The 27,778-nt window shown below is 36.4% G+C and overlaps 1 protein-coding gene across 1 annotated transcript; it reads left to right on the top strand.

Moving 5' to 3' along the window:
• The first annotated feature begins 17 nt into the window (after positions 1 to 17).
• On the top strand, positions 18 to 27,778 carry LOC306863999 (protein EURL homolog). The gene is made up of 5 exons (XM_079407644.1): positions 18 to 224; positions 2,515 to 2,648; positions 20,464 to 20,976; positions 23,667 to 23,729; positions 25,865 to 27,778. The coding sequence occupies exons 2-5, from the start codon at positions 2,522 to 2,524 to the stop codon at positions 26,029 to 26,031; spliced, it is 870 nt and encodes a 289-aa protein (XP_079263770.1). The 5' UTR covers positions 18 to 224; positions 2,515 to 2,521; the 3' UTR covers positions 26,032 to 27,778.

Genomic DNA, 27,778 nt, shown 5'->3' with positions numbered 1-27,778 from the left:
ACGAATCCATAGCACGTGGTCGAACATGGCGGGATGACTAGAGTGGCACGAGTGGCTTCTGTTAGCGTGTTCTTTGTCGTTGCTGTACTTGTAGCTGCTTGCAGTCCGCTTCAATAACAAACACCCGCGGCTCTACCAGCGTGGCTTACCTCTAAGGTCAGCCAATTTCCCCGTGTTTCTCTCTGGATTGTGCTGAAATTTCTTCTGACAACGTAAAAAATAAGGTAATAAACGTCGATAACGTCTGTAGGTGTCGTCTGTTTCTCGAGAAGGCGACGTTTTCAGGGGATTTTTTTATTATGAGAAATAGGTCCACAGCTAGATAACGGGTCTAACGTTACACTGTTCTTTCGGCTGGCGGTGTCGTTATATTTCAACACCAAATGTCTTGAAAACTGGTATTTTAAGTATTTTGTCATCTAATATTGTGTTAATAAGGCTTTCGGTCAACAGGTAACTTATATCAAAATATGTGTGTGTTTAAGTAACTTAGTGAAAATCCTCAAGCTTTGTTATGTTAACTTCTGTCCACTGTAATCTGATTATGATGCTCTCTCTTACCAAATAAAGTTAACTTTTATACTTTAAACTGGTATGAAAGCCGCCTAAAATATGTTGGTAGCTTTTTGCTGATTGTTTGGTTTGATCCAACTAATATGTTGGTTTTTAGTTTAAGTGATGTGTAACGTTTAATGACATAAATACAAACACATATTCACAAAATGTTTTGTAATTTTAGGACAACATGAACCAATTACCTTTAGTAAATAATCACACTGGCTTTGTCTCATTGGTCATCATTTGCACGTGTAGCACTTTGAGCTGACTAGGCAGCACACTAAGTTTTGAGACACAACCACACTGTCTTGTTCTTAGGTTGTTATGCAGTTTAAAGACTTCATAATCAGATGGAGTTCAACATGAGCTGTTCTGTTTCATCTGTTTGTGGTATAGGCCTAAACAAAGAGCTAGAAAGAAGTATTTGATCTCAAGGAAACCGTATTTAAAAGGGAATTATCAGTCTATTTCAGCTTGTTTGGACCTGTTCAAAAGCTGCCGTTTTGTTTAAATTTGTTTATAGAGGCGTCCCAAAGTATGGAAAAATACCAGGGAATTTTAAAGGCTTGGGAAAAGTCATGGGAGGTGATTAAATCTTAAAAGTTGTGGAAGTGTCTGCAGTGAACTTAATTATGTTATGCTCTAAAACACTTAATCGAATAAATATTACTGAAATGTATAACTATGGTATTGAAGCCCACTGCTACTGGGGGAAAAAATAAATAAATCTCTATATATAAATTAAACTGCTAGTTGTGGCTTTATCTCACAGTTGACATTTCTTGCAGTTCTGAGAAAAAAACTTGCAATTTAAAATTGCGAGAAAAATAGAATTCTGTGTTTATATCTTGTAATTGTTTTTTTTTTTTCTTCACCACATACCAAAAAATGGTCATCTCAAAATGTTGACTTTGATTCCTTGCAATTGGGATTTAATTTTTTTCAGAATTGGGAGTTGAAAAAAGTTGCAATTAACTTTTTTTTCTAAACTTAAAAAAAAAATGATATATACTTACACTCACAAACACAGCACACATTTAAAATTTTATATATATAATATATATATATATATAAATATATAAATTTTTTTTTTTTAAATTTTTTATATTAGTTTATTTTATTTTTTTCTGGATTTGTTTACAGTATGAAATAGTTTTATGCATTAGCAGATAGTGGTTTGGCTGTGATGGACAGACTTTTGACCGTCTCCAGATTGTAACTGAATTTGGCCACTCAACAGGCTGTGACATTCTGGAAGGGGGTTTAGTTGTGGTAATTTAGTTGTGTAAACACTGGACACTAGAGCCCTTTGGCTTCATAAGGATCCAAGCAGGGCCCATGAAAGAGACTGTTGTAAAACTGGGCATAATAAAGTGCAGAAGCACAGCGGCTTCTAACCCCTGTTGTGTTCTGAATGTTTTCTCATCTGTCTTGTTAATCTGATTGTGTCTGAGCATGTTTTTCTCCTTATCTTGATATTGCATTCTTTTTTTATATGGGGCAAAAATCTTCTCTGCATTCTTGCTTGTGGGGTAATCTTTAACTGGGAACTTAATTTTGAATCACACATTTATACAGAAGTAAAAATATCATGGTTGAAACATGATTAAGGGATCTGGTTGGTAGCTATTGATTGTCCGTTGCATATAGGGTTGGGCGACGTCTGCAAAATTGGCATCGGGGTGTAGTTAGGGGGTGTGCCCGAAGCATAAATCTATATTCGGAATGGCAAGGAAAACAAATAACGGTTGCCTGTTACAGTACATAAAATTTCACTTACCACGTAAAGAGAGATGACTGAATCTGGTCGCAACATCATGATGTCTATCAGCCATCAGCAATGGACAATGGCATCATCTATCAGCCCAAAACCTAGTTACATATGCATCAATATCAATAGAAGCCTCAGTGAGATTAAAATTTATTGAATAGCTGTTTGTTCCGTTTGCTTTGCAGAAACACCATGGAGGAAGAGGAGCACTTTGTGAGCATAGACCTGAACGATGACAACATCTGCAGCATCTGTAAACTAGAGACGGACACTGGAACGCTTTCCTTCTGCCATGTGTGCTTTGAACTGAGCATAGAGGGTAAGAATGTTTTTTTTGTTTGTTTTTAATCAGTTAAAAGCATTTTAATGTCCTCAGCTTGCCAGTTCTGGGTCAGATTATCCTAATTATAAATGAGTAAAACCTCTTTCTCCATCCTCCCATCCATATCACACTCATTCATGTATTAGCAAGCACTCTGTTCCTCCGCTCAAAAAATGAACTGGAGCGTTTGAAGTGCTACTTTGGCATCTAATTAACGTTCAGCTTATTAAGGGTAGACTAGAGTTTCATTTCATTTTCCTCATTGGAGCAGCTCTTTTGTTCTGTGCAGCTGTCATTTTTTGCACTGAACCTTCCCCAAAAGAGCACTTAGTATTTCAAACTGTTTTATATCGTCATGGCAGAAAGTAGGCATCTTGGGCGTAAAGAATTTTCGCTGGAATCGCATGCCTCTGGAATTTTCTGTGGCGTTTGTTTCGTTTACATGATTTTCAGGTTTCAGAGTTTGGAATGGCTAAATAGGAAGTTTGAAGATGAAGATTCTGAGGTTTGGGAACACAATTGGTCATCAATTGGGGGCCAACACTTTTTCACACCATTGTATGCCATATATATTGGTTATATATGCCTTAATCATGCTTTATGCATTGCTGTGCATTTCTACTTTTGCTTCTGAGGCTTTTTTTATGCAGTTTCAGTTATGATTCTCAGGTTTTAATATTGAGAAGGAAATGGTAAACGTGAAATTTTTATTGTGGATAAGGATTCCCAGGTGGAATGCCTAAGGGGATATGGCAATGGAGAAAATATAACATGGGAGGAAAAGTTATATTTCCGTGTTTTTTAATTCATTCGCAAAACCTTTGCTTTCCACTTAGAAACATTGCATTCATTTGCAAAACTTTTACATTCTCTTACAAAAGTATTGCATGTCCCCTGAGAAACTTTGCATTCACTCACAAAAACATTGAAATATATTTTTTCCACCCACCTATTATTATTTCCATCCCCAGTTTAAGCAAATTCAAAGATTCACAGGTAAACGCAAAAGCCTTGTAATACAATTTTTCCTCTTCTCATAATTTGTTTCCCATTACCATGACCCTTTAGGGGCCCCTTAGAATAATAACATTATTAAATGTAATTTAAATAAAGCATGGAAGTATTGATTATAAAAAAAAATTTATACTGTACACAGTCATGATTCCTAAATTCCCTTTTTGAATTTATACAAATGCACTTGCTAGTTATGAAATGTAACATGAAAATAATTATTGTCTCAGTTATTGGCCAAAGTTTTAATATCAGTTGATCTGTATCTGTGGCTTTATTTTCTAGCATTGTGTTGCGTCCTGTCAGTAAAGGCCTGTGCATTCATTCTGTTGGGTCAATGGCCATTCTAGGTCAGGTTATCAAAGCATGACTAGTGGATTCTATTACATGCTGGGAAACAATGCATAAAGACCTGCATTTGTAATTTTAGGTGTTTGTCTGCTGGAAGCCTTGTTGAATTGTGTAACAGTGTGGCGTACAAGTATTGTCTCCTGAGAATGTCACATGCCACTTTAAAAACAAACATTCTCTTTTTTTCTGTACCTCCCTTCCTCTGTTGATTGTTTATTTTTGCGTTCCTCTACCTTGACCTTCAAAAGCAAAGCTGAATTTTCAACCGCATGATCTGGATGGTTTAAAAAAATTAGGGATTATTCAGCCAGACTGTCTTTTTTTACAAATGCATTTTTATCTGCTTATCTGTGACGCGCATATTCTCAGTTATGAAGTGTCTCGATTTGAGCTGGAGAAAAAAGCATCCGTGACTCCGGCAAAGAGCTAGGTCCGCTCACAGATTAGACACACTGAATATTCATGCCTGCGATAGAAAGTTGCCACTCTTGAATATTTAACAAGAGCGCATGAGCGATCTGGCCAGGCAGCCTACAGTCACCCAGGCAGCTGTATGTCACGAGTGATTCACCACAGCACTCAGCCTGAACGCCGGAGTGTTGCACAACAGCACTTGTGGCCCCTGTGGCCGCTCAGCACTCGCTCACAGATCTTCCTCTGCTGATTGGCCATTGGCCACCGAGTTACACTCTCTTCCCACTAACAATACACTTCAAAGTTATCGGCGTGGGTAAACAAGAACAAGCTGGCTGTGCATGTTTAGACCTGAATGCTCAATTGCCCTCACCTGCTCGCACACCTGCGTACCCTCAAAAAACATTATTACTGAAAGTAACTAAACTCATTAGTTTCGCATATTATTTTTTTTCATTAGTCAAACTGGTTCCATTTGCCAACATCTAGTTTTCTTTGGACGGCCCAACTGATGATATTTGAGGTCTGTTGGTCCAAATGTTTTGTGTTGGTTGCAGAAGAGGTACTTGCTGTGGCTATATTTATCATATGTCGCCCATGCTGGGCGGTTCTGCTTTTCTGTTTCCTCAAAGCAGTTTCTCCAAGCACAGAAAGAGAGAGAGAAAAGACGACAGAGCATGCATGTTGAGAACACACAGGAAGTCACTTGCAGAGTTAAACGTCCTCCAGCACTCAAAGAAGCAGTGAGAAATATTAAAGGGGTCTTTGGATGCTAAATTCATTGAACATTCGTAATTCATAATTGTTTGAACATAAATGTGTGTGTACATATCCATCCTATAATGATAATCTACCCATAGTTTTTTTTTTTTAAATCCCTATTTTAAAATCCCCTTTCTCAAATCAGGCAGTTCTGAGGTTCCTGTCAGAATGACGTAGTTCTATACAGACCGCTCCCACGATAGTTGATTGACAAGACCGTCGTACCTTGGACCCGCCCTGAGTGAGCTGAGAGCTGTCCGCCATTGAGTCGACTCCAGGGGAAGACGAGATGTCTCCGATTAAGTGATTGAAGTGTTTAGTTGTTGGATGCAATAACGAATATAGCCGTCGTCAGTTACTCTGAGCCGCTGAAGACGCAGCGGATTAACGCTACTTTCATTTTGAAGGGATTGCGCCGATCCCCGATCTACATAAATGCATCGATGTTCGCCCGAATCATTCGTGATCCAGCTTTATCTACAGAAGAAGTGAGTATAAGGGTTTTTATGAATCTTTGCAAATCACCTTTCCTAATAATGTGATTTTAGCCAGTTTCACGGCTGAAGCTTAGTATGCTCCATAGATATATCTCTAGATGCCTCATTATCGACTGTTTCTATGGGCAGCGATACGTAAGCCATCCGCCATTTTTGGAACGGTCTGCGAATCTTTGAGCGCATTGACTGTGCGCGTCTACAACAGCAAGTTATATGCTTGTTTATCTTTTGAATATTCATTGATTTTTATGGTGAATGCGAGATGGCTGACGCGTCAATGTATCTGGAGTGGTCGAGGTGGGAATCTATCTACACGTATCTATGGTCTGCTCGTCACTCCACGGAAGAGAGGGGTGGAGTCAGCAGAGCTCACTAGCATTTAAAGCAACATGGACTAGACCAGCATGCTGAAAACAGAGCTGATTTTGACAGGGTAAAGGTGTTTTTAGAGAAATTTTAACCGAAGTATGTTATAGACTTTTCATTAAGACCCTAAAGAATCATATCAACTTGTGTAAAATGGGCATCCGATGACCCCTTTAAAATAAATGCACACTCAAAAGAAAAGAATGGGGCAGTCTGCAGTACTCAATGTACACCCTGAGTTTTACTTGGTTATACAAGGGTCTTGTGTTGCTTGATGCCTGTTGCTGCAATTTTTTTCTTATGTAAGAAATAACTGCAGCAGCCAGATACTTATTTTAACCACACTTTGATTTATGCTGTCTAGAGCTGATGGAATAGCTTGGGAAATGTTTCATGGGGGTTTGACTTCTGAATGTCAGTTGCTTGCTTTGAATTATAGTGACAGTTTATGTGGTTTATTGCATGATATAGTGTTCCATGTGTTTGCTTTAGTTTTAGAGTTATATTATGTTTTATTACACAATTAGCAAAAGTTCTGGTGGGAATGGTACCTTGATACCTTGTTTAAGTTTTTATGGTTTTATATATACATAGACTGCTTTTCAAAAACGTGGGGTCTCTGAGAGGTTTTTTGAAAGAAGTCTCTTATTCTCACCAAGGCTGCATTTATTTGATAAAGTAATATTGTGAATAGGGCTAGACAATTAATTGAAAAGAAATCGAAACCGACATTCAGAACCTCTAACTAGGCCTGTCACGATAACAACTTTTTGTTGTGCTATATATTGCCCCAGAAATAATTGCGATAAGCGATATTATTAAAAGACCATTTTATGCCACTGAATATATAATCATAATGTAACAGCATAATAATGCAAGAAGGCCTACACACTTCCAAATGACGACAAACTTTTAATTTTTAAGAATATTTAGATCATGGAAATTAAGTTTCAAAATATTAGATACCTTAAAATACTTGAATAAATAGTAAATAAACATTTTCTAACCATGTGCAAAGTAACAAGTAGAAAAAAAGTAAAATGCACAAAGAACTTGTATGGAGATTTTTCCCTGACCTTCTTTTCTCTGTAAATTAAGGGTGCACACTATTGCTGAAACACAGTTACTGCTTAGCAGTCAGATGACCTTATGCACAAAGGCACAGATCCCTAAACAAGACCATATGTGAACCTGGACCACAAAACCAGTCATAAGGGTCAATTTTTCAAAATTGAGATTTAAACATCAACTGAATAAGCTTTCCATTGATGTATGTTTTGTTAGGATAAGATAATATTTGGCCGAGATACAACTATTTGAAAATCTGGAATCTGAGGGTGCAAAAAAATCTAAATATTGAGAAAAGCGCCTTTAAAGTTGTCCAAATGAAGTTCTTAGCAATGCATATTACTAATCAATAATTAAGTTTTGATATTTACGGCAGGAAATTTACAATAAGTATCTTCATTGAACATGATCTTTACTTAATATCCTAATGATTTTTGGCATAAACGAAAAATCTATCATTTTGACCCATACAGTGTATTTTTGGCTATTGCTACAAATATACCCCAGCAACTTAAGACTGGTTTTGTGCTCCAGGATCACATATCTACAGATGAAACTTATTTATTTATTTTTTTGTAGAAGCATTTTTTTAAATTTGAACTAGCAGCTCATGACTACACCACGTTATGTACAAGAAGCTACAAAAGACACAGGCGCAAGTGAAATGTACAAAACATAGTGACATTAATTTAACTAAATATAATTGCCCATATTTTGCGTCACCAAAAATTGAGGTCATGTACATGTATTGTGCGATGAGTTGATATATTGATTATTGCGACAGGCCAACCTCTAACTGATGTCATTTTCCCTTGTTGATTGTTTTTTTTTTAAATCCTATTAATACTTCCTCCTTAAAAACATACTACTGTACTAGCTCAAAATACCCCACAGATCATTTATTATATAAAAAAAACACATGTTTTGGTTCTGATCATCATGTTTATCGCGCTGAAATCATGCCTTTTTAAACCATACAGTGTTTCCCACACATAGACTTTATATACCTGGGCGGCCCTCATATAGTATATTTGGTGTCACATTTTTGTTTTTATTACTATTGTTATCTCTTACACTTTTTTATTTAAAATTTTATTTTTGTTAATCCAGCCGAGATAATGAAACCATCCGTGATCGATTAACGTGGAAAATCTCCCATCGCCCTATGCGTTTCGTACTGCTCGTTCTGTGAGCTCGAGAACTGTCGACACTCCCACAGACAATCTCCAGTGTTTCCCATACGTTGATTTATTTGTGGCGGGCCGCGACGATATCCACTGCCCGCTGCCATCAGCTCCCGCGTCTCACACACCAGCGCGACTTTAGCACAATATTTAGCAACTTTTAGACCCTTTTGGCGGCTTTTAGCGACTTTTTGGAAAAAAACCTTCGCTATCGTTCAGTTGGGAGATATCACCAGTACTTCCCCGCGAGTGTGAGGTCTGACTCTCCTGGCGCAGTGTCGCCTCTCTCGGCGTCTGTTCCTCGCAGGGAACGGCAGAGAAACAGCGCTTTCAGTTGGCCGTACCCCCAGCCGACTCGTCAATAAATCGTTTACAAAACAGCGTTTCCAAGCACCTGACGCTTACTGACTGTTTGGACTTTTAAATTTGAATGTAATTAGTCTGTTATATGCGCATAGTTGGTTACGCAGGCAGTGCACTGAATGAGACAAAACGGTAATATAGCCAAAACCTCCGCATATAGTCGCTTTTTAGTGCAAGTTAGATGCATATTGATTTTATCAGACGATGTTGCGATTTATAAATCAGGATTTAAGGAGTATAGCGAGAGTGATTCCTGGTTAACGTAGTATTAATGGGTCGTGTTTACTGTTTATACTTATGTATGACAACAGAAAATATAATGTGAACGTCTTTATTGGGCATTCAGTTGTATTACAGTATGTGACATTTCATAGAGTAGAACAGATCTGAAGTGCCAAAACTCGTCTGAACGCAAACTTGATGCAATGATGTCATAAATATGCTAATTAATATGTGACGTCACCTGCTGCCACAAGTCTCACAAAATCCTGTGGGAGACGCTGCCAAATTAGTTTAAATTTCTGATATATGGTTTTCTGAGTGCGCACTTACAGAAAGCGGCTGTCACACTGCGAGTACTAAACTAAGGTTTAAGGTTTAGACAAGGTTAAATCGCAATCGAGGTAAAGTGTTCAATTAATCAAGGTTTTGATTTTAGGTCATATATCCCAGCCCTAACTGTGAAATATTATTACAATTTAAATGAACTGTGCTGAATTTTCCGGATCATTGCTTTTCAGTGTCACATGATCCTTTAGAAATCATTCATATATGCTGATTAGGTGCTTAAACATTTCTTGTTATCATTTCAGGATTGTTTGATGAATCGGAAGTTCAAAAGAACAGAAAGAACATTTATTTGAATTATCATTTTATTTTTAATATTTTAAATGGTCTATTGTCACTTTTGATCAGTTGAATTTGTCCTTGCTGAATAAAATTAATTTCCTCCAAAAAACAAACAAACAGCAAAAAATTTTATAGCTTCCAAATTTTGGCTAATTCTGGCTTATACCTTTAACAAAGGAAGCTTTGGCTCTGGCAGATGCAGACCTGGCAATACAAATATTACAGAATATAATTTCTAGTGGCTAGGGTGTTGCATACTGGCTAAGCCAAACAATCCCAAGATCCCAAGTCTCTGATATTCTTGTCCCTTGATATATCTCTGGTCCCACCGTTAATTAGAGTCTATGGGATTTGTTTTCCTCGCCAGGTCTGGTGTCAGATTGTGTAGCCAAGTAATAACTCATCTCTCTTCAACAAGCTGTATGATTTAGGAAGGGATCGTTTTTGTGTTGTCAAGGCAATTCCTCTTAATGGTCTTATTTTTATCGCACTGTTGTGTTAGTCTCTGCCCACTCTTCTTTTCCATTGGCCCTGAAAGACCTTGATGGCTGGCTGGTTTCTTGCTCCGCCGAGCACACTTACGCAGGCCTAACAGTTTCCTCGCAGCAGAGACAGGCCGTCTCTCATCCTCTTACGTAACAGCAGTGGAATGTGAGCTTGCATACATCGGCCGAGTGAATGGCTGGATAACCGAATATTCCAGACACTTGGAGTGCAGCACGAATACAATGCTGAACCACTATGTACTGGTGTGCTCGAGTTACTATTTTTTTTTTCGGTGCTCCCATTTGTTTATTTTGACTGACTGAATGTAATATAGTACACTAGTGTGACCCTTTTGACCCTGAACGTGCAAAGCTCTCTGATAATCAGTGAATGCAGTCTGCATGGTGGATCAGAGCAAATTTGCTGACTGCGCTTTCCATTTCAGTAATTTGCTTCTCCATGCTCCAGAGTAATCGGAGGCTTTCAGCAATATTTCGGTCCTTTGAAATGGAATCATTAGGGAAAACGCATCCTCATAGGTAATGTAGGGTTTCAGTATTATGCTGTACCTTCATAAATTGCCTCACAGCAGTTTTATTCCAGGATATGCACACATGGGAGATGTTTTGCACTGTTCTTGTTTGCATGCTGGCTGGTCCACTTTCTTAAAATAATTTATCAATGTAAAGTTCACTGTTGAACTCAACCTTTGTGCTCGTTCTCTTTTAATGCAAGCGAATGCTGTGCATTGTAATGACATTAGCTGTCTTGTGTTTGGATGCTTGTGCAGGACTTTATGTAGAGCCTTTTTCCCAAATTCACTGTTTTCTGTTCTAATTTCCTGGATTCCATTTTAATGGATACATTTAAATTTTTCAAAAATCTTTGGAATTACAAGTTTAGACCCCTTATGAAATGCAAATGAAATGTGTTTTTTTTTTAGGATCCAGTTTTAATGATTTAATTAAATTTATCAAAAAGCAAGTCTAATTATTTGAATTCATAAACAATATTACTTTTTACAATAGTAGGTACCTATAAAATGTCTTTTCAGAAATTCTGTTATCTTTTAAAAATTTTCTGTGTTTTAGGATTTATTATAAATGTATTATTTAAAATCAAAACAATGGTAATCAAAATAATCTTTTAAAGTGTAATCAAATAAAAACATAACAGTACCTTTTAAGTGCTTTTAGTGTTAAAATTTTAAACAGGGAAAACAATTGTGCTTTTATTATTATTACTACTACTTTGAAAAGTTCTACTGTATTCAATGGTATATACTGTCATAATTTCTTCAAGTTTAATCAAACGTTTATTTTGACAGGTTGTTGTGAAGATCTGTGAATTTCTGTCTGTATGAATTGAAAATATTTTTTATCCTATGAAATGGTGAAATGCTCATGAAGTGACACTCAGATCAGCTCTGGAGATTAACTTTATGTCCTCATATAGTGAGACAGCAGTCGCGTCACTCATGCATGGCTATTGCAGTAGATTAAATTGTGGCACTCGTTCACACAGAGAACATGCAGATTTCATGTTTAAATTCTCTTTTTTCATCTCTTTGATTTATTCAAAATGTGCCAAACTGTAAATTCCAAATTTATGACGGAATTCAGGGATTCCATCTGCGTTTTTTGCATCGTGGAAATCGTGAGTAGGGGTCGACCGATATGTGTTTTTCAGGGCCGATACCGATTATTACAGACCAAGTAGACCGATAGCCGATATATTGAACCGATATATATGTCTGGTGTAAAAATGAAAATGAATGTCAAAATTAAGAATAACAAGGGCTCTGACAAAAACGGCCTTCCCTAGTGTTGGTTGCACTTCTTACTCTTGTCTTCCCCATGCATCCATCTACAATAAGGGTAATATATAAAGAGAGAGTTAAAAGTGGGGCCACTGTATGCTTCATGATTAAGCCTATGAATAATAAATACTACAGCTAAACAGCTTGGGGAAATGTAAGTATTTGGCTTCAATAATTTACATGTTAGAAATGTATGTGTAATAGCATAACCTCTCATAATTCTTCATTAATTATTTTCGGTTGACTAAATCACAACCTACAAGAGGGGACTATTCAATTCATCATCTAATGCACATCAGTTGATTAATTTAAAAAGCGCAATGTATATAATAAGTGTAAATAATTTAATTGTCTTCATAGCTCCATTGTAGAAGTTGTGAAGAAGACCGCAACTATTTTAATGAAACTATAACCCTAATAGCCTGTTATAGGCTCACTTGGTTCAATAGCCTATTGAAATGTCCCAATTTCCGTCATCCTAATCTTGGCCTATGTGACAGTAACTTAATCTTGGCCTATGTGACCGTAATTTCCATTAGTTTTCATTTACAGAGCAGTGCAAATGAAGGCATAAAACATTAATTTAACTTATCTTTTAATCAAATGAGTTAAACTATTTTTTGTCAAACAAATGTGTTTACTATTAAAATTAAAACATGTAAGAAATAGCGTATTGTGTGGTTGTTCTTTTAAACAAAAGTTGTAATAATTGTAGAAGCATTAGTAAATAAACCAAACTTTTATTTTGACGGGTTGCCATGAGGACCTCTTAAGTTTCTGTAGCCTATTTATGATATGACGATCGTTTTACTCAAACGAAACAGTCAAATGCTCGTGAAGTAACTCTCAGAGCAGTTCTGGGGATGATGTTCATGTATTTATGTCTTCATTTAGTGACATGGCAGATGCGGAATACACCGCGAGCGTCGCGCACTTCAGTGTGTGTGTGTGTGTGTGTGTCAAAACCGCGCGTCTGTGCCATTCACATATACAGAGACACGCCGAACATGCAGAATTCATATTTAAATAGTCTTTTTGCAGCTTAATGTTTACAGCTAGTCCATATCATGAGTCGATTTAAGTGTACTGACCTACTTTTGATTAATTCATCCAAACTTTGACAAATTTCGTGACTCCGCGTTATACAGTAAATTCCATTTATATGACTGGATTCCCCCTGCGTTTCCCCCATCTCGGAAACCACAAATAGATAATATTGAGGTTTTTACAACTTCAGTGTAGTGGATTGTAATTTATTGCAACTAGAGCAACGTCTGCTGCTGTCTTTGAGAGAGAACTGATGCGTGATGAAGCAGCACCAGTTAGCAAGCGCTTTCGGTGTGAGAGTGCCTTTAGTCTTCCACGTTGATTGGTCGGACTCCTGACTCTCAACAGATCATATGCGCGGTGGGCGGAGACTGCTCTAGGCCACAGAGTGGTGAGTTCCGACAGGCTGCATCAGAGCCAAATAGCGCGTTTCAAAATTAAATAATTTTATCGGCACATCGGTTTTGAAAATGACCGATGCCGATTATCATAAAAATGCTTAATATCGGTGCCAATAATCGGCCAGGCCGATAATCGGTCGACCCCTAATAATGAGGCCTTACTTCTATGGTTCTGCTTGAGCATGCAAGAGGATTTTAATCCAAATCCAAGGGATAGATTTTATTCCAGTCTGATCAGTAGTGATTGATTGCTTCTGTAGGAGTGGGTTGATTATATGGACAGTAGGGATGGGAAGATACACCTACCTCCTGATTCGATACTATCACGATACTTGGGTGCCGATACGATATGTATCGTGATAGTATAATAGACAATTTAATTTTCTGTTTATCAAAAGTGGAAAATAAGTGAGTGGAATGATGATTTAATGGAACAATGAAAAGGCAAATGACATAGATTGCACTTGATAAGATTACCGTTTCCATGACAGCAACCCCCACTTTCACCCTGGGCAAATCGGTTCATCTCTGTGGTGCTGTTTTCGCCACAGTAGTAACATGGATTACAAGACTTCTTTTCTTTTGTCTCAGTCTGTTCTTGTAGTTCGTACCGAGAGCCACTTGTTGTTGAGGCCAGAGTGTTACACAAGCGTCATTTGAGTATTTCATCACTACAGGGTTTGATTCGGAACAGTTCTTCCTCTGTCTGCTTTCAGACATCAGCTAGATATGTAAATCAGTTGTTTGCAAGTTGACACAGATTTCATGTTTTGACAACTTTTTTGTTTTTGTTTTTTGGCCAATTTGTTTTTTTTTTTTTTCAGTAAAAGTTTATGAATTTAAAGTCGTCATGGAATTACATTTTTATAACTTTATTTTTCCTCAAATTTTCTTAATCTTATTTTAACATTCTGTTACTTTTTTAAAATTATTTGAATGTAATATAATTTTTTTTTTATATATTCAACTGTGCATAACATTATATTATTTAGTGTGTGTGTGTGTGTACCTGTTTTTATATACCGGTGGGGACTTAAACCTGAATACACACCGACTCACGGGGACTTGTCACGGTGGGGACCTAAATTGAGGTCCTCATGGGTAAACAAGCTTATAAATCACACAGAAATTTTTTTTTTTTTTTTTTTTTTTTTTTTAAATCTAAAAATGCAAAAAGTCTCCTGTGAGGGCTAAGTATAGGAGTAGGGTTGGTGCAGGGCAATAGAATATACGGTCTGTACAGTACAAAAACCATTACGCCTATGGAAGTCCCCACAAAGATAGTGAAACGAGTGATATATATACGAGTAATATATAAACGAGTGATATATAAACGAGTAATTTTTATAGATAGATAGATAGAGAGAGAGAATATTTAAAGCTTGATCTGGCTCAAAATCCTTTTTGTGGAAACAGTCCAGTGATGACTATAGAGAAAATGAAATCGGAGAAGGTTGCATTTTAAAGTCTCTCCATGTATCAGTCACACACTTTTTCAGGGTTTTGTGTTTGCTTGGCTCATGGCATCCCACAGTGGTGATTTGATTTCTGGGTCGTATTGGCTTATGGTAATCCTGGGAGACATTGCGTTCAGAAAAGTGTAGTTAAAATGCTCCCGAACTCCTTGTGCGCATATTCACTGTCAGAGACAGTTTTGTGTGTGTGCTGTTGTTCTAACCTTCAGTACCTCTATTTATAATCTCACTCTACAGTGCGCTTTCCTGTTATTCAGACTTTGCTGTGAAGTGCAGGAAATTGGTTTATCGTAAGACGGTGAATGAATTTGGCTTTTGCCTTCTCTCAGCTGTGAGCTGCTTTGGTTAAGAAAAGCACAGTGAGTCAAGCCTAAGCAGATGAGTTTAGTGGTACATTGCATGCAGACATTACTGGAAACAAACTGTGTATGTGGTGAGGGCTTCTCGGTTCACCTTGAAGCAGTGTGAAGGAAAATGAAGCCGCCAGTGCTGACTAATCTGCTGCTTCATATCGGTGTGTTCTTAAAGGGAAAGTTGAGTGAAAATGAAAATCTGTCACAATTTACTCACCCTCATGTATGTGTTTTGGGCATAACCTGCAATAAACCAATCAGAGTCTCATCTCCCATTCCCTTTAAGAGCCAGTTGCACTTGCGCCATGGCAGATTCGCTATTCGCTATTCTGATACATGCAATGACTATCCATTGTGACATGTAGGCATTTTTATATTTATGTAGCCTACACAATAATAATCTTTTACATTGTAATTTTTTCATTTTGAATATTTGTCTTGTTTGTGTGTATGCGCGTTGTGGACCCGCTTATAGGCGCATATTACTAACACACGCTTTAAATAACAAAAAATACTGCGCCATTGACTTTAGACCAGGTTTTTAGTTGGTCAATGGCGCAGTCTATTTCAGTAGCCTCAAAATAGCAACGCGCCAAAAATGCGCCTGAACGCCCATGAGCGCAAAATCAATACTTGCGTCGGGCCTGATGCCGTATTGCGCCAGGTGTATGATAGGGCCCCTAGACTTCCATTGAATGGGTATTGAGACATTTTTGAAAATGTTGTTTATTTTTTTGAAATCGTCTTCCTGGACTGGATCAAGTCAGTGAGGTGAACTCTGGAACCAGACCCGAGTGATTTGTGAAGAGATCATTCAGAGTGACTCTGTACTGGATGGAAGTGATTTAAATCGGCTATTTTGACTTTGAAACGGTTTAAATGATTCACTGAAAAGAGCCAACTCATCAGAATCATTTGTTCATGAATTGGACATTACTGCTGCACTACTGTTTAAAAGTTTGGGGTCAGTTTTTTTTTTTTTTTTTTTTTTTGGAAGAGATTTATTCCGTTATTCAGCAAGTATGTGTCAAAGTGATAAAGACCTGGCCTACATTTTATATAAATGCTGTTCTTTTTAACTTTTTATTCATCAAAGAATCCTGAAAAAAAGTATCACGGGTTCCAAAAAATATTAAGCAACACAACTGATTCTGTCATTTGATAATAAGTCAGCATATTAGAATGGTTTCTGCAGAATGTGACTCTGAAGAATGGAGTAAAAGCTGATGAAAATTCAGCTTTGCATCACAGAAACGAGTTATATTTTAAAATGTATTAAAATAGAAAACTGTTATTTTAAATTGCAATAATATTTCAAAATTTTACTGGGTTTTTTTTGTTTGTATTTTTGATAAAATATACAGTCCTTAATGCCGAACCCTGATTTGTGTCCCACTGAAGAAAGTTAGTTATAAAGTTTGGAACATCATGAGAGAGAGTAAATAATAGCAGAATTTTCAGTTTTTCCTTTTAAGAGCAAATGTGTGTGTTTGTGTGTGTCGCTCTCTCTCTCTTCCTCTCTCTCTCCCTCTCCCTCTCGGCATTATTAGAACTCAAAACATGTTTGAACAAAACTGAGCTCCGGCATAAATGGCACATCCTAATGCAAAACCAACACACAAAAAGGCACCCAGCAGCACTCGTTCTGTGCCTGTGTGTTTTATTTGCTCTTGGCCTAGTTTGAGTTACAGGCAAAGATGTGATTTTAATCTGTTCACCAAGGTCCCAAAACAGGAAGTGATGTTTTGTGCTGATTCACTCCGAGATGGAGGGATTTATAGTTGCAGCTTTTCAGAGTTCAGTTTTACAGTGTTGTTAGGGGTTGAAGGACTAATTAAGGATGGAAAGCTGATCTTGGATCAGATTAAATTTATAGGGGAGAGTGTGTTAAGATGGGTCACTTATGTCATGTGGCTTTTCTTTTTAGGAACGCTTGTGCTCCTAATTTCAAAAATTAAGGAGCACGGTCAAATTTAGGAGCACCTTCAAATCAATAATCAAAAATGAACCTTCCTATTACGAGGTGATATTTGACTCCTTAAAGTGATTTACAGGGAATTTTGTTTTTACCTTTTGTAATGGCATTTTTCTAATTTTATGAAAAGTATGTAATCTTCTGTCAAATTCAAAAAATATTTATAAGCTTTTTATCATTTATAATTAAAACAACAGAATAAAAACAAGTAGAATAAAACGTAGAATAAGATACTAATCAAATGAAATCAGTATTTAAGAAATTTGTACTACAGAGGTGGCACAGAAGAACACACAAGTGGCTTGTAGGTGTATTTTTTCAGATGTTTAATGAGGCTCAGAGGTTGCATAAGTGCAATTAAATTCATGTTGAGGTTAATGTTTTACATATTACAATTTTGAATGTAAAAATATTAAATGATTTAAATAACAGAAAAGATACTTTAAAAATTATACTAAAACTGCCAGTAGGTGGCGGCAATAGTGTGTGTGTGTGTGTGTGTGTGTGTATGTATATGTATGTATGTGTATATGTCAATGTACATGTATGTGTATATATAATGTATGTATATAATTCTGAAACGCAAAATTAAATAAATGCGGCTCAATCATCTATTAACAAATGTGTTTATTTTAGTACTTACGTCAGTGAACAATCAGCCTGCAAAACACTAAAATAAATATCAAAGAAATAAGTTAAATAGGAAAGAAGCCTTAAATAAGAGTTAAATACACCCTGTCTACCTCACGCGAGCGGCGCAGCGAGAACCCTTTATAATCAGTGTTGCTGTCTACACTAGATGCGGCGTGATACGACAAGACAAATCCCTCACAGTAAACTGCCTCGTCCTATTTATGACGTACTGACACAAAGTTCAAAGGTCCTGTGTATACAGACTCAACCTGTTGTGTTGTGACGCGGCGTCCGGTTTAGACAAGGTTCACTGTTCCGCCACCAAGCAAGCGGGCACGTTAACTCCTCGTCTGCACGCGCTCTCTGTGGAATAGGAATCACGGCGTTTGTTGCCACATTTCTTGTTGGCATCTTCCGTTTACTGCTGTCTAGTTCATATTTGGCCAGTTTGGGGAGAGCCTCACCAATAAAAACCTGACCAGCCGGGCGTTTGCGATCACGTGAGCTTGAAGACCCTTGTACAAACGTGGATGGGTGACATGAATGGAAATGATTCCAGATCGGCGATGTAGTATTTGGTTTCCCAACAAGGTCCATTGCTCATCACGAAATAAATTTGCTGAATGCAGAATAAACAGTATTTTCCTGCGCTCAAACCTGCCAATCTAAAGGCGTTTGAGGTCATTTGTGAATTAGCATAGATTTATAGTCTAAATAAAACAATTTGCAACTTTTACTATTGTTACACTTGTACAAAAAACTGTATTATGCTTGTTATAGAGTGTGTGACGTCACGTGCACTTCCGCTGGTGGCAATAGACAACCACGGTGACACTGTCACGGCCACCGTCACAGCCCTAATGAGTAATAGAATCAATGACTCACTAGATTCATTTAAAAACGCAGTTCATTCATAAACGAAACACCACGGTGTTTGAATGGAGATGCGCAGCGGCTTGGCTGAGAGTTTGTTTGAAACTATTTTCGTTGAAGGCAATACTGTTGTAGTCAGACAATATAAGTCACTTAATATTAACTTCTTGTTTAATGAACTGTTATAGTAAATCAATGTCACATTTGCAAACTCTTAATAATCATTAAAAGCTGTCACTCATCTTAGTTCATCGCGATGTCACAAAACTCCATTATAATCAACGAAGATCTTTACACTGCACAATGAATCTCTTATTTACACTGTCTACACTTTTTTTGTTATAATGAGAGAATATGTCTGTGATCCATTACTCAACGCTGCAAAAACATGAGAAACCTTTAAAGCTCCCTCAGCACAAAAACAAATATGCTGATCGGGTCAGTCGCACTGGTTCTCCTAAATATTTTTTAATAGTCGCACGCAATAGTAATGCGACTGAAATGGTCACTATATATACTACTGAAGAAGACAATTTTTGATCATTTTTAGCATTTAAAAGTACATTTTATACATTTAAACACTTATTGCAGGTAAAAAGTATTTTGTCAAAGCAAATTTATTCAAATCAAAAAACATTGGTGCCAGTGTGTACACTACCATTCAAAAGTTTGGGGTCAGGTAATGTTACAAAATATTATTTCAAATAAATGCTGTTATTTTAAACATTCTACTCATCAAATAATCCTGACAAAAAAGTGGTTCTCACAAAAATATTAAGCAGCACAACTGTGACATTGATAATAATAACAACACTAAATCAGCATATTAGAATGATTTCTAAAGGATCATGAAACACTGGAGTAAGGATTGTGGAAATTTTTGCTTTGCCATCACAAAAATAAAGGACATTTTAAATATTAAAATAGAGAACAGTTGTTTTAATTTGTAATAATATTTCACAATATTACTGTTTTAATTCTTTTTTTTTTTTTTTTTTGCTGTGAAATAAAATGACAGATTTGTGAGGGTAAGCTGTGTCAGTGGTTCCAGTAATAGTGAGAATGTTCAAAAGATATGCGTTCTTACAAATTGCATTTTATAAAATGTTAAATTATTTCACTATTTAAAAATTTTAAACCTTTTACTGGCTAGATTATGAAAATGTGACGCATGCACAGCAAAGTAATAATGTGAATCTCCATTATTAAATTTTACTTTTCTCATTTGTTCATATTTTTATTAAAGATGTAAATCTTTCACATATTACACTATAATTCAGCTTACCCCTTAACATGCCCATTATTAGGCCTAAGCTGTGTCGGTGGATTTTTTTCCACCTCTCCCTCTTATCTAACTTAATAGCAGACATCCTGAAATTATATTTAGGCATATTAATTTAACCTGCCTCATTTCTCCTTGCCTAAAGGATGAAGTAAAATGTGGCACACTCACTCTCCCCTAACGACAGTATAAATAGTCTTTCACTTTATTTCTTTTGCTTTCATTTGTTTCTCTCGATTATGTAAATATGAGCGGTTTATGAGCTTTTTTCATCTTCTGGAAGCTGTTAAGAGATTTCACTTAATTCCTAAATTTAAGATTTTGATATTTTGTTATCTTTTAGATTATATATTTATTTAGGCCACTCAGTCAAATCTGCATAGTTTTGTGGTTGTACTGAACCATTATTTATGTTTTTGTGTCTCACACGCCTGCAAAAACAAATAATGATACAAACCATTTCACTTTTTTTATGGTCTTGGTAGTCATGTGCAATACCACTTGCATCTTGACTTTTGACCTTTTATTGCATTTGATAGCATTTTTACCATATTTGGTTCATAACAGTGAATTGCAAATATCCTCTTTTGTGTTTTACACCAGGTGTATCCAGCGCCACCCTGCTGCACTCCAAATCTCTACGTGGGCATAGAGACTGCTTTGAAAAGTACCATCTCATCGCCAACCAGAAGCTCTCCCGCGCCAAGGCCTCCCACAACGCGTACGAGGGCGTAAAGCGGGCTCTGAGCCAGCAAATCAACCGCATTATACAGTACGCCCAGAACAGAGACTCCATAACTGAGACACCCGGGCACTGGGGGGCCAAACAGATTCTGTATCACACTCAGCAGGGCGCCAGGAAACTCGTACCCCAGTCCGATGCCCAGGTTCCCCGTTACGCCCCACGATGGGCAGAAGAGACGTCGATGGCGGAGTCAGAGTATGGGAAAACCATGCTGGACTGTCACTCTGCCGAGGAGCTCGGTCTCGGCCTGTTGCAGGGATCACGCCAGGGACTGTGGGCTGGAGAGAGACACCACCCACGGGAACAGCAGAACCGAGAGCAGAGAGACACAGCCAGACAGAGGAGACACACGGGACACAGTCGAGAAGAGCGTGAGTATTCATGATATACGTTAGCACTCAAGCGTGTGGGGTCAGTGTGGTTTTTTTTTTTTTTTTTTTTCGGGGTTGTTTTAAAAAATGTAATGTTATAATCATTAAAATGATTAAAGGTGACAGTAATGACACAAATGTTACAAAATATTTTTATTTCAAATAAATTCTGTTCCTTTGAACTTTGTTCATCAAAGAATCCTGAAAATCAATCACAGTTTCTTCGAAAATATCAAGCAGCACAACTGTTTTTAACATTAATGATTTAAAAATTGTTTAAGCACTCAATAGTATATTAGAATGTTTTCTGAAGGATCATGTGTAGTGGTTGAACGATATTGTTTTTTTCAAAGCCGATGCCGATATCTTTGAAAGCAGGGTGGTCGATATAAAGCCGATATAATTTTATTTATTTTAATTAATATTTAAGAAATTTTAAATCATTTGAAAGTGGATTTAAAAAATAAATTTGTAAAATAAACAATTATACTTTAGATGACTATTTTTCACAAAGAAATAAATATTTAATAAAAATATTAAAAAGGAAGTAAACACTGTAACCAACAGGGCACTTTGTGGGCATGTTTGTGTGCATTGGGAATCATATTTTTTTCAAATAAAGCCAAGGTAACACTCAGTTTACATACAACGCACAGTGAAAATGACATGAATATGGCAGTGGGCAAAAGCATAAAGCGCAGCATAATTTGAAATCATGAGTTTAAAGTTTATCACGCGTCTCCAATGAAGCTTTATAAGATCTCACAGCTGGATTCGACTAATCTGCAAGGTTTGTGAAATTAAATGTTCATTAGTCATTCAAAGATTTGTTTAAATGATATAAATGCGCATTTGCTGAATGCTGAAGGCAAACGAGAAAGTATTATAATCTTGTCCTTTTATATTACTAATAATATAAAAGCAGTCGTTATAATACTTTTTTTGTATACCTTTTTAATTCCTTTGTTTAACAGCTCTATATGATTTATTATACAGACTTCTATCCGTATTAGACAGAACTGCTAACGACGACAGCGAACAAGAGGGAGAATGTGAGTGAGCGCTGTGTGCTCAGGCACTGCCGTTCTCAGCACCGTCAAAATAAAGGTCCCGCCTCGAACGTATCGACCAAACAGAAAAACTTATCCGCCAATGTCGATATTTGAAAAATACCAGATATCGGCCATGCCGATATATCGGTCGACCACAAATCATGTGACATTGAAGATTGGAGTAATGGCTGCCAAAAATTCAGCTTTATCATTACAGGAATAAATTACATTTTAAAATGTATCAAAGAGAAAACAGTTATTTTAAAGGGGTCCTATTATGCTCTTTTACAAAGTCTTGATTTTGTTTTGGGGGTGTACTAGAACATGCTGTCATACTTGGTGGTTTATTTTTCACATAATTTACATTATTACAATACATTTCTCCCCAGCCTGACACAAACAGCTCGATTAGTTCCGGGTTTGATGAAGGCCTGCCTTCTGAAAAATGAAATGTGTTGTGATTGGTTAGCTGTCCCAGTGCGTTGTGATTGGCGAACAGCTTAGACAGTGTTTCAGTACTGCCCCGTCCCTTGCCAAAGCAACAAGATCCTTCTGCTCCGGTATTAAGGATGGTGTCAATATTGCCATATCAATTTGAGCCGTTTTCAGACCCCAAGAATATTGAACAAAAGGATCGCAAGCACAGATGTTGCAAGACATATTAGAGTGGTAACGTTATTGTTGTTTTGGGCATGGGGGTGAAAAAACAGTGTTTCTTTGACATGGTGAAAACTTGACGCTACAGCAGCACTTCTTCATCGTCGTCTTGTCTGATGCACTCAACCAAGCGTTCTAACCGTGACCTCGCCCCTCCCCACCCCCCAACCATTCAAATTTCCGTAGGTGAGATTTATTTTAATGATATTCTAATGGGCCGCTTTGTGATATCACAAAAACCCCGGAAAACAACGCTGTAGTCCGTTCATTGTAGTTCTTGAAAATTTGTTTTTTTTTTAAACGAAATATCTCCCTTTTTTTAGATCTTTTTTTATGCCCAAACATACACCACTACACACGGACTAAAATTCAAAACGTGAAAAAGCATAATAGGACCCCTATAAATTGTAATAATATTTCACAATATTACTGTTTTTACTATATTTTTGATCCAATAAATGCAGCCTTGGTGACTTTTTTTCAAAAAAACATTTAATAAACCTTACTGACCTTGACTGGTCAAATTTGCTTTGATTTTGTTGGTATTATAAATGAAGCTACATTGTATATGGTTTTTGGGCTCAGTTGAATTCCCACAGTAGCATCTTAGACAAAGTGAAGGACGGAAATCGATATCCTCACCATTAGGGTTTTATCTGGCGCTTTGCATCTCAGCATCTTTCCCGTCAATATAGTCCACAAAGCACCAATAAAAGGTTGAGATCACAATCTAGACTTTGATTTCGCTCACCGTTCTTCAATGTCTCCTTATCTCACCCAATGAAATGGCTTCTGTTAAAAAAAGATATGTCATCATGGTCACACCATGTGCTGTTCTGAGCAGAAAACGTCTCAAGGACTGTTATGAAGGCATCTGCTTTCAGTGAAAGGAGATGTGTTTTTCAGTTTATTGAAAAGGATAGCGAGAGAATGATTTTCATAGCCACTTAATGACAGTGTTTGTTTGTCTTTCTCTTTCAGTGGTGAGGATGAGTGTGGAGGAGCTTCGCCAGCTGAACGAGCAGCTACTGCTACAGATACAAAGTGAGTCTCATCTTTATTTAAGATATATTAAGAAATTAATTTTTTTATAATATAGAATCCCTTAATATAAATCCCTTAAACTTAAAAGGATATTTCACCCAAAAATGAGAAAAATGTGACCGTTTTCCGTTTCAAATGAACTACTCTTTTGAACCCAAACACATTCTGGGGCGAAGAGTCACTCGATATTGGTAATAAATGAAACTTATCTGTTTTTGTTTTGTGATTTACCATATTTCCTCTGCCAAATTTGGAATATCATAACCAAAAATTATGTGGCAGATAAATTATCAATCTCATTAAAGCTACAGAAAAGCTTTCTGCTGAACCAGTTTGTACTTACCATGCCAACATTTTATCTGGGCCCCCAACACATGAATGAATGAATTTTTAACAAATTTTAATATTTAATTTAATTATTTACATGTAAATTTCAGAGTTTACATTTACTTTTTCAATATTTATTTGCATTTACATTTTATGTATACATTTTATTATTTACTTATAAACATCCTTATTTAATTTATTCGTCTGTTTTTGTTTTTTTTACAATTTTTATTTCAGTTTACATTTTTTTCATTTTGTCGTTTTCTTATTTTATGAATTAAATTATTTAATTTAATATAAATTAATACAAATATAAAATGTTACATCTTGTCGTTTTTTGTTATTTAACATTGGAACAGTAAAGACAAAATTGCTCTGCTGTGGAGTCAAGACATTTGCAAATATGATTAAAAGATGAATATGAGACACAACTATATATGTGTGTGTATATATATATATATATATATATGTATGTGGCCCTATGAAATCCCTTTTATTTTTTCCCAAATTCCGTTTTCTTTTTTCCGTTTTAATTTTTCTGGATTCCGTTTTTTTCCCGGACTCATTTTTAATGGTCAAATTAAATTGTATTAATCAAAAAGCATGTCTAATTAATTAAAATCATGAAACTTATACAATTTAACATTAATTTATTAAAAGTGTAACAAAAAATGACATGTTTAGGGCCGTATGAAATTTTATTGTTTTGTTACCAAATTCTTGGTTTTAGCATGTCTAATTATTTGAATGCATACAAGCTATTTTTATTTATTCATATAGTAGCCTTATGAAATGTTTTTCCCCCTCAGAAATTCTGTGTTGTGTATTTTAAATTTTACTGGTTATCAGATGAAGGCATTAAACATTGATTTAATTTATATTTTAATTAATTAAACAAACATTTACATTTTTGGCAAATAAAGGGCATTTATTATTAAAATTTAAATATTTTGTGATTATTTCTTAAATAGTTTTATTATTTTTCAACAGTAGTAGTAAGTAGTAGTATTAGGTACATTCTACTAAATTATTGTAATGCAGGCTATTTCTGGCACAATGTCAAGTTAAACCAAACTTTTATTTTGACGGGTTGCCATGAATACCTTTTAAAGTTCTGTGTATATAATATGACTCTTGTTTTACTCAAATGAAATGGTAAAATGCTTGTAAAGAGCCTCTCAGATCAGTTCTGGAGATATTGTTGATGTATTTATGTCCTCATTGAGACGGCAGACGCTGAAATCACCGCGAGCTGTGAACAAAACCGCACATCTGCTCCATTCATACAGAGACGTGCAGAACATGCAGGATTCATATTTAAATCAACTTTTGTGGCTTAATATTTACAGATACTAGTCCATATCGCAATTTGATTTAAGTGTAATGACCTACTTTTCATTCATCCAAACTTTGACTAGACTAAAATAAATATATATATATATATATATATATATATATATATATATATATATATATATATATATATATATATATATATATATATATATATAAAAACGTTATATTGGTGTGTAATTTTCATCCCATTCTTACTGCTGCCAACAAGTCTTGTAACTTCAATAAAACCTCCAGCCATATCAGCAAGAATAAAAAGACTTTTTGCAACCAAATGTCACAGAAAACCAAATGTTTAAGTTTGTGAGGCGTGAGTGCATGTACATTATCAAAGTGTAAGATATAGGGTAAGCAACAGATCTACTCTTTGCCCCGCTTATGCATATTTCACATTTCTTATGTATCTTATTATTATTCTTGTGTACTAACGCACAGACTCTGTGTTTGTCCCTCAGATGTGTTTGAGGAGCTGTCTGTAGCTGTGCAGGAGAAGGACTCTCTTTCATCAGAGCTTCATGTACGGCACATAGCCATCGAGCAGCTCTTTAAAAACTGCGCCAAGCTGCCGTGGCTCCAGATCGGGCGAGCAGGGGTCAAAGCTGGCAACAACCAAGTGGAATGAGAGCTTTTAGGGGACAGCAGAGTCCCTCAGAGACCGAAAAGAAAGCGCAGCTTAAGGCAGACTCTCATGGAAGCTCAAACGGACCGGAAACACACAACGCTGTGCTAATGAGTTTAAAGTCTCCTTGCTCTAAAAGGTGGCATCTGAATTTTCAGCAAAAGTACTGGACTTTGAAAGCGAAAGTGTCCAAAAGTGTTTCTATGCAGAATGAGGTGTAAGGTTTAAAACCTTACAAATACTTGTTTTAATTTTTTTTGTGGTTTCATTCATATATGTTGGTTTTTATTCTTCATATCGCTGTTTACTCTCTACACTTGATCATGTTGGGTGGTTAACAGGCTTGGATGAGTCTGACAGTGTTCCTCCAGCACGTTCAGGCTTGCTGATTGGTTGTGGTGTTGCTGTGGTAACTGTTGCTTGGTTAACAGTTTTTCCCTCCCTCTGCTCATTGCAGAGGAACTTGTTAATGACAATAGTTGTTCCATTACTCTAAGGCATATTTCTCCTGTTGTGCTGAGCTTCAGCATAAGTGCTTTATTGGAAGTTTACATTTCTTTTGTTGTTACACTCTTAAAACTGTGTTCTGACATTTCATAGGTGCTCGCACCCTTCCCCCCCCCCCCCCCCCCCATCACACCATTTCACAGGTTATGATTAGGAATGGACATGAGTTTCAGCTGGTATAGTTTGGTCTTTCACAAATGCTAAGCACAGGGCCTAACTTTGATTTAGGCTTAACTCGGTGCTGGGATTAAAATTGGAGAGATAGGAATGCTCAACCAAAGCCTTTGTTACCTCACGGTAACTATTTCAGTATTTATTTTGTTAGGACAATTATTTGCTTATTACAAGTTTTAAATATTTAAAACTGAATTAGTTTTTTTAATGTGTAGTTTTCTTTTCTGTAGTGTGTAGAGGTTGTTCTCTTGTGCTGTTATAGTATGGTTTCATGCATAAACTAAAAGAATAGTCAGGGCAAAGTGAGCTTTTACCCAGCTGCCTTGATTTCAGATCAGACTGTGTTGCCATCTGGTGGACATTCAGAGAATCCTGTCCATCTGCTGTCCTTGGTTAACTGTCTATTATTATGGTTCTATGAAGTCTATTATCTCTAGAATCTTTAAAAAAAAACACGTTTTAAGAAATCAGATAGGAATTTTGAATTCTGTTCTCTTTATAAGAGCTAAATCTTTGACTGACCCCTCTGGGGTTCCTAAGAGTATTTTATTTTGTATAAGTGTATTCTGGTTATGCTCTGAGAGGTCAAGCTAGCAAACTAGTAATAATGGTTAAATTGTGGAAAAGAAGCAATATGTGTCTGTTATTTGCTTTCTTGTAAAATATTTTAATCTTTCATTCATGGTTCATTCTGTGATTTGGAGGAGGTTGGAGTTACTGAAATAATGAAGCACACTGACTGCCCAAATGTTTGTTTTGCTGTGGAAATACTGAATGGAGTTGGATGTGTTTCATGTTTGTCTCAACTGTGTTGCATATGTAGGCCATGTGTTAACATGTTAACTTGATTATGCTGGTGTCATGGTCTTATTCATTTTCTCTTGTTTATTCATTGCTTGTCTTATTATTTTCCAAAATTAAAGATTGTGTTGTGACATTCAAGTGGTTTATGCAATACTGTTTGTTAGTGGATCTTCCCATCAGTTTAGAAGATTTCTGGATGCTTTTGTTTGGAGTGATGTGTACATTTTTCTTTTTAGAGAATGAATTAATAAAAATATTTTTTCCT

The sequence above is a fragment of the Barbus barbus genome (assembly GCF_936440315.1).
Source record: "Barbus barbus genome assembly, chromosome: 45".
In the NCBI taxonomy this organism is placed as follows: domain Eukaryota; kingdom Metazoa; phylum Chordata; class Actinopteri; order Cypriniformes; family Cyprinidae; genus Barbus; species Barbus barbus.
The sequence above is the reverse complement of the archived record's forward strand: the minus strand, read 5'-3'. Positions and strand labels throughout refer to the sequence as shown.

Bases quoted from the DNA above. Each gene is read 5' to 3' on its own strand.
- LOC306863999 (XM_079407644.1), top strand. From the start codon at position 2,522: ATGGAGGAAGAGGAGCACTTTGTGAGCATAGACCTGAACGATGACAAC. The intron at 2,649-20,463 runs GTAAGAATGTTT...GTTTTACACCAG, and splicing joins CTTTGAACTGAGCATAGAGG to GTGTATCCAGCGCCACCCTG. The intron at 23,730-25,864 runs GTGAGTCTCATC...TTTGTCCCTCAG, and splicing joins GCTACTGCTACAGATACAAA to ATGTGTTTGAGGAGCTGTCT.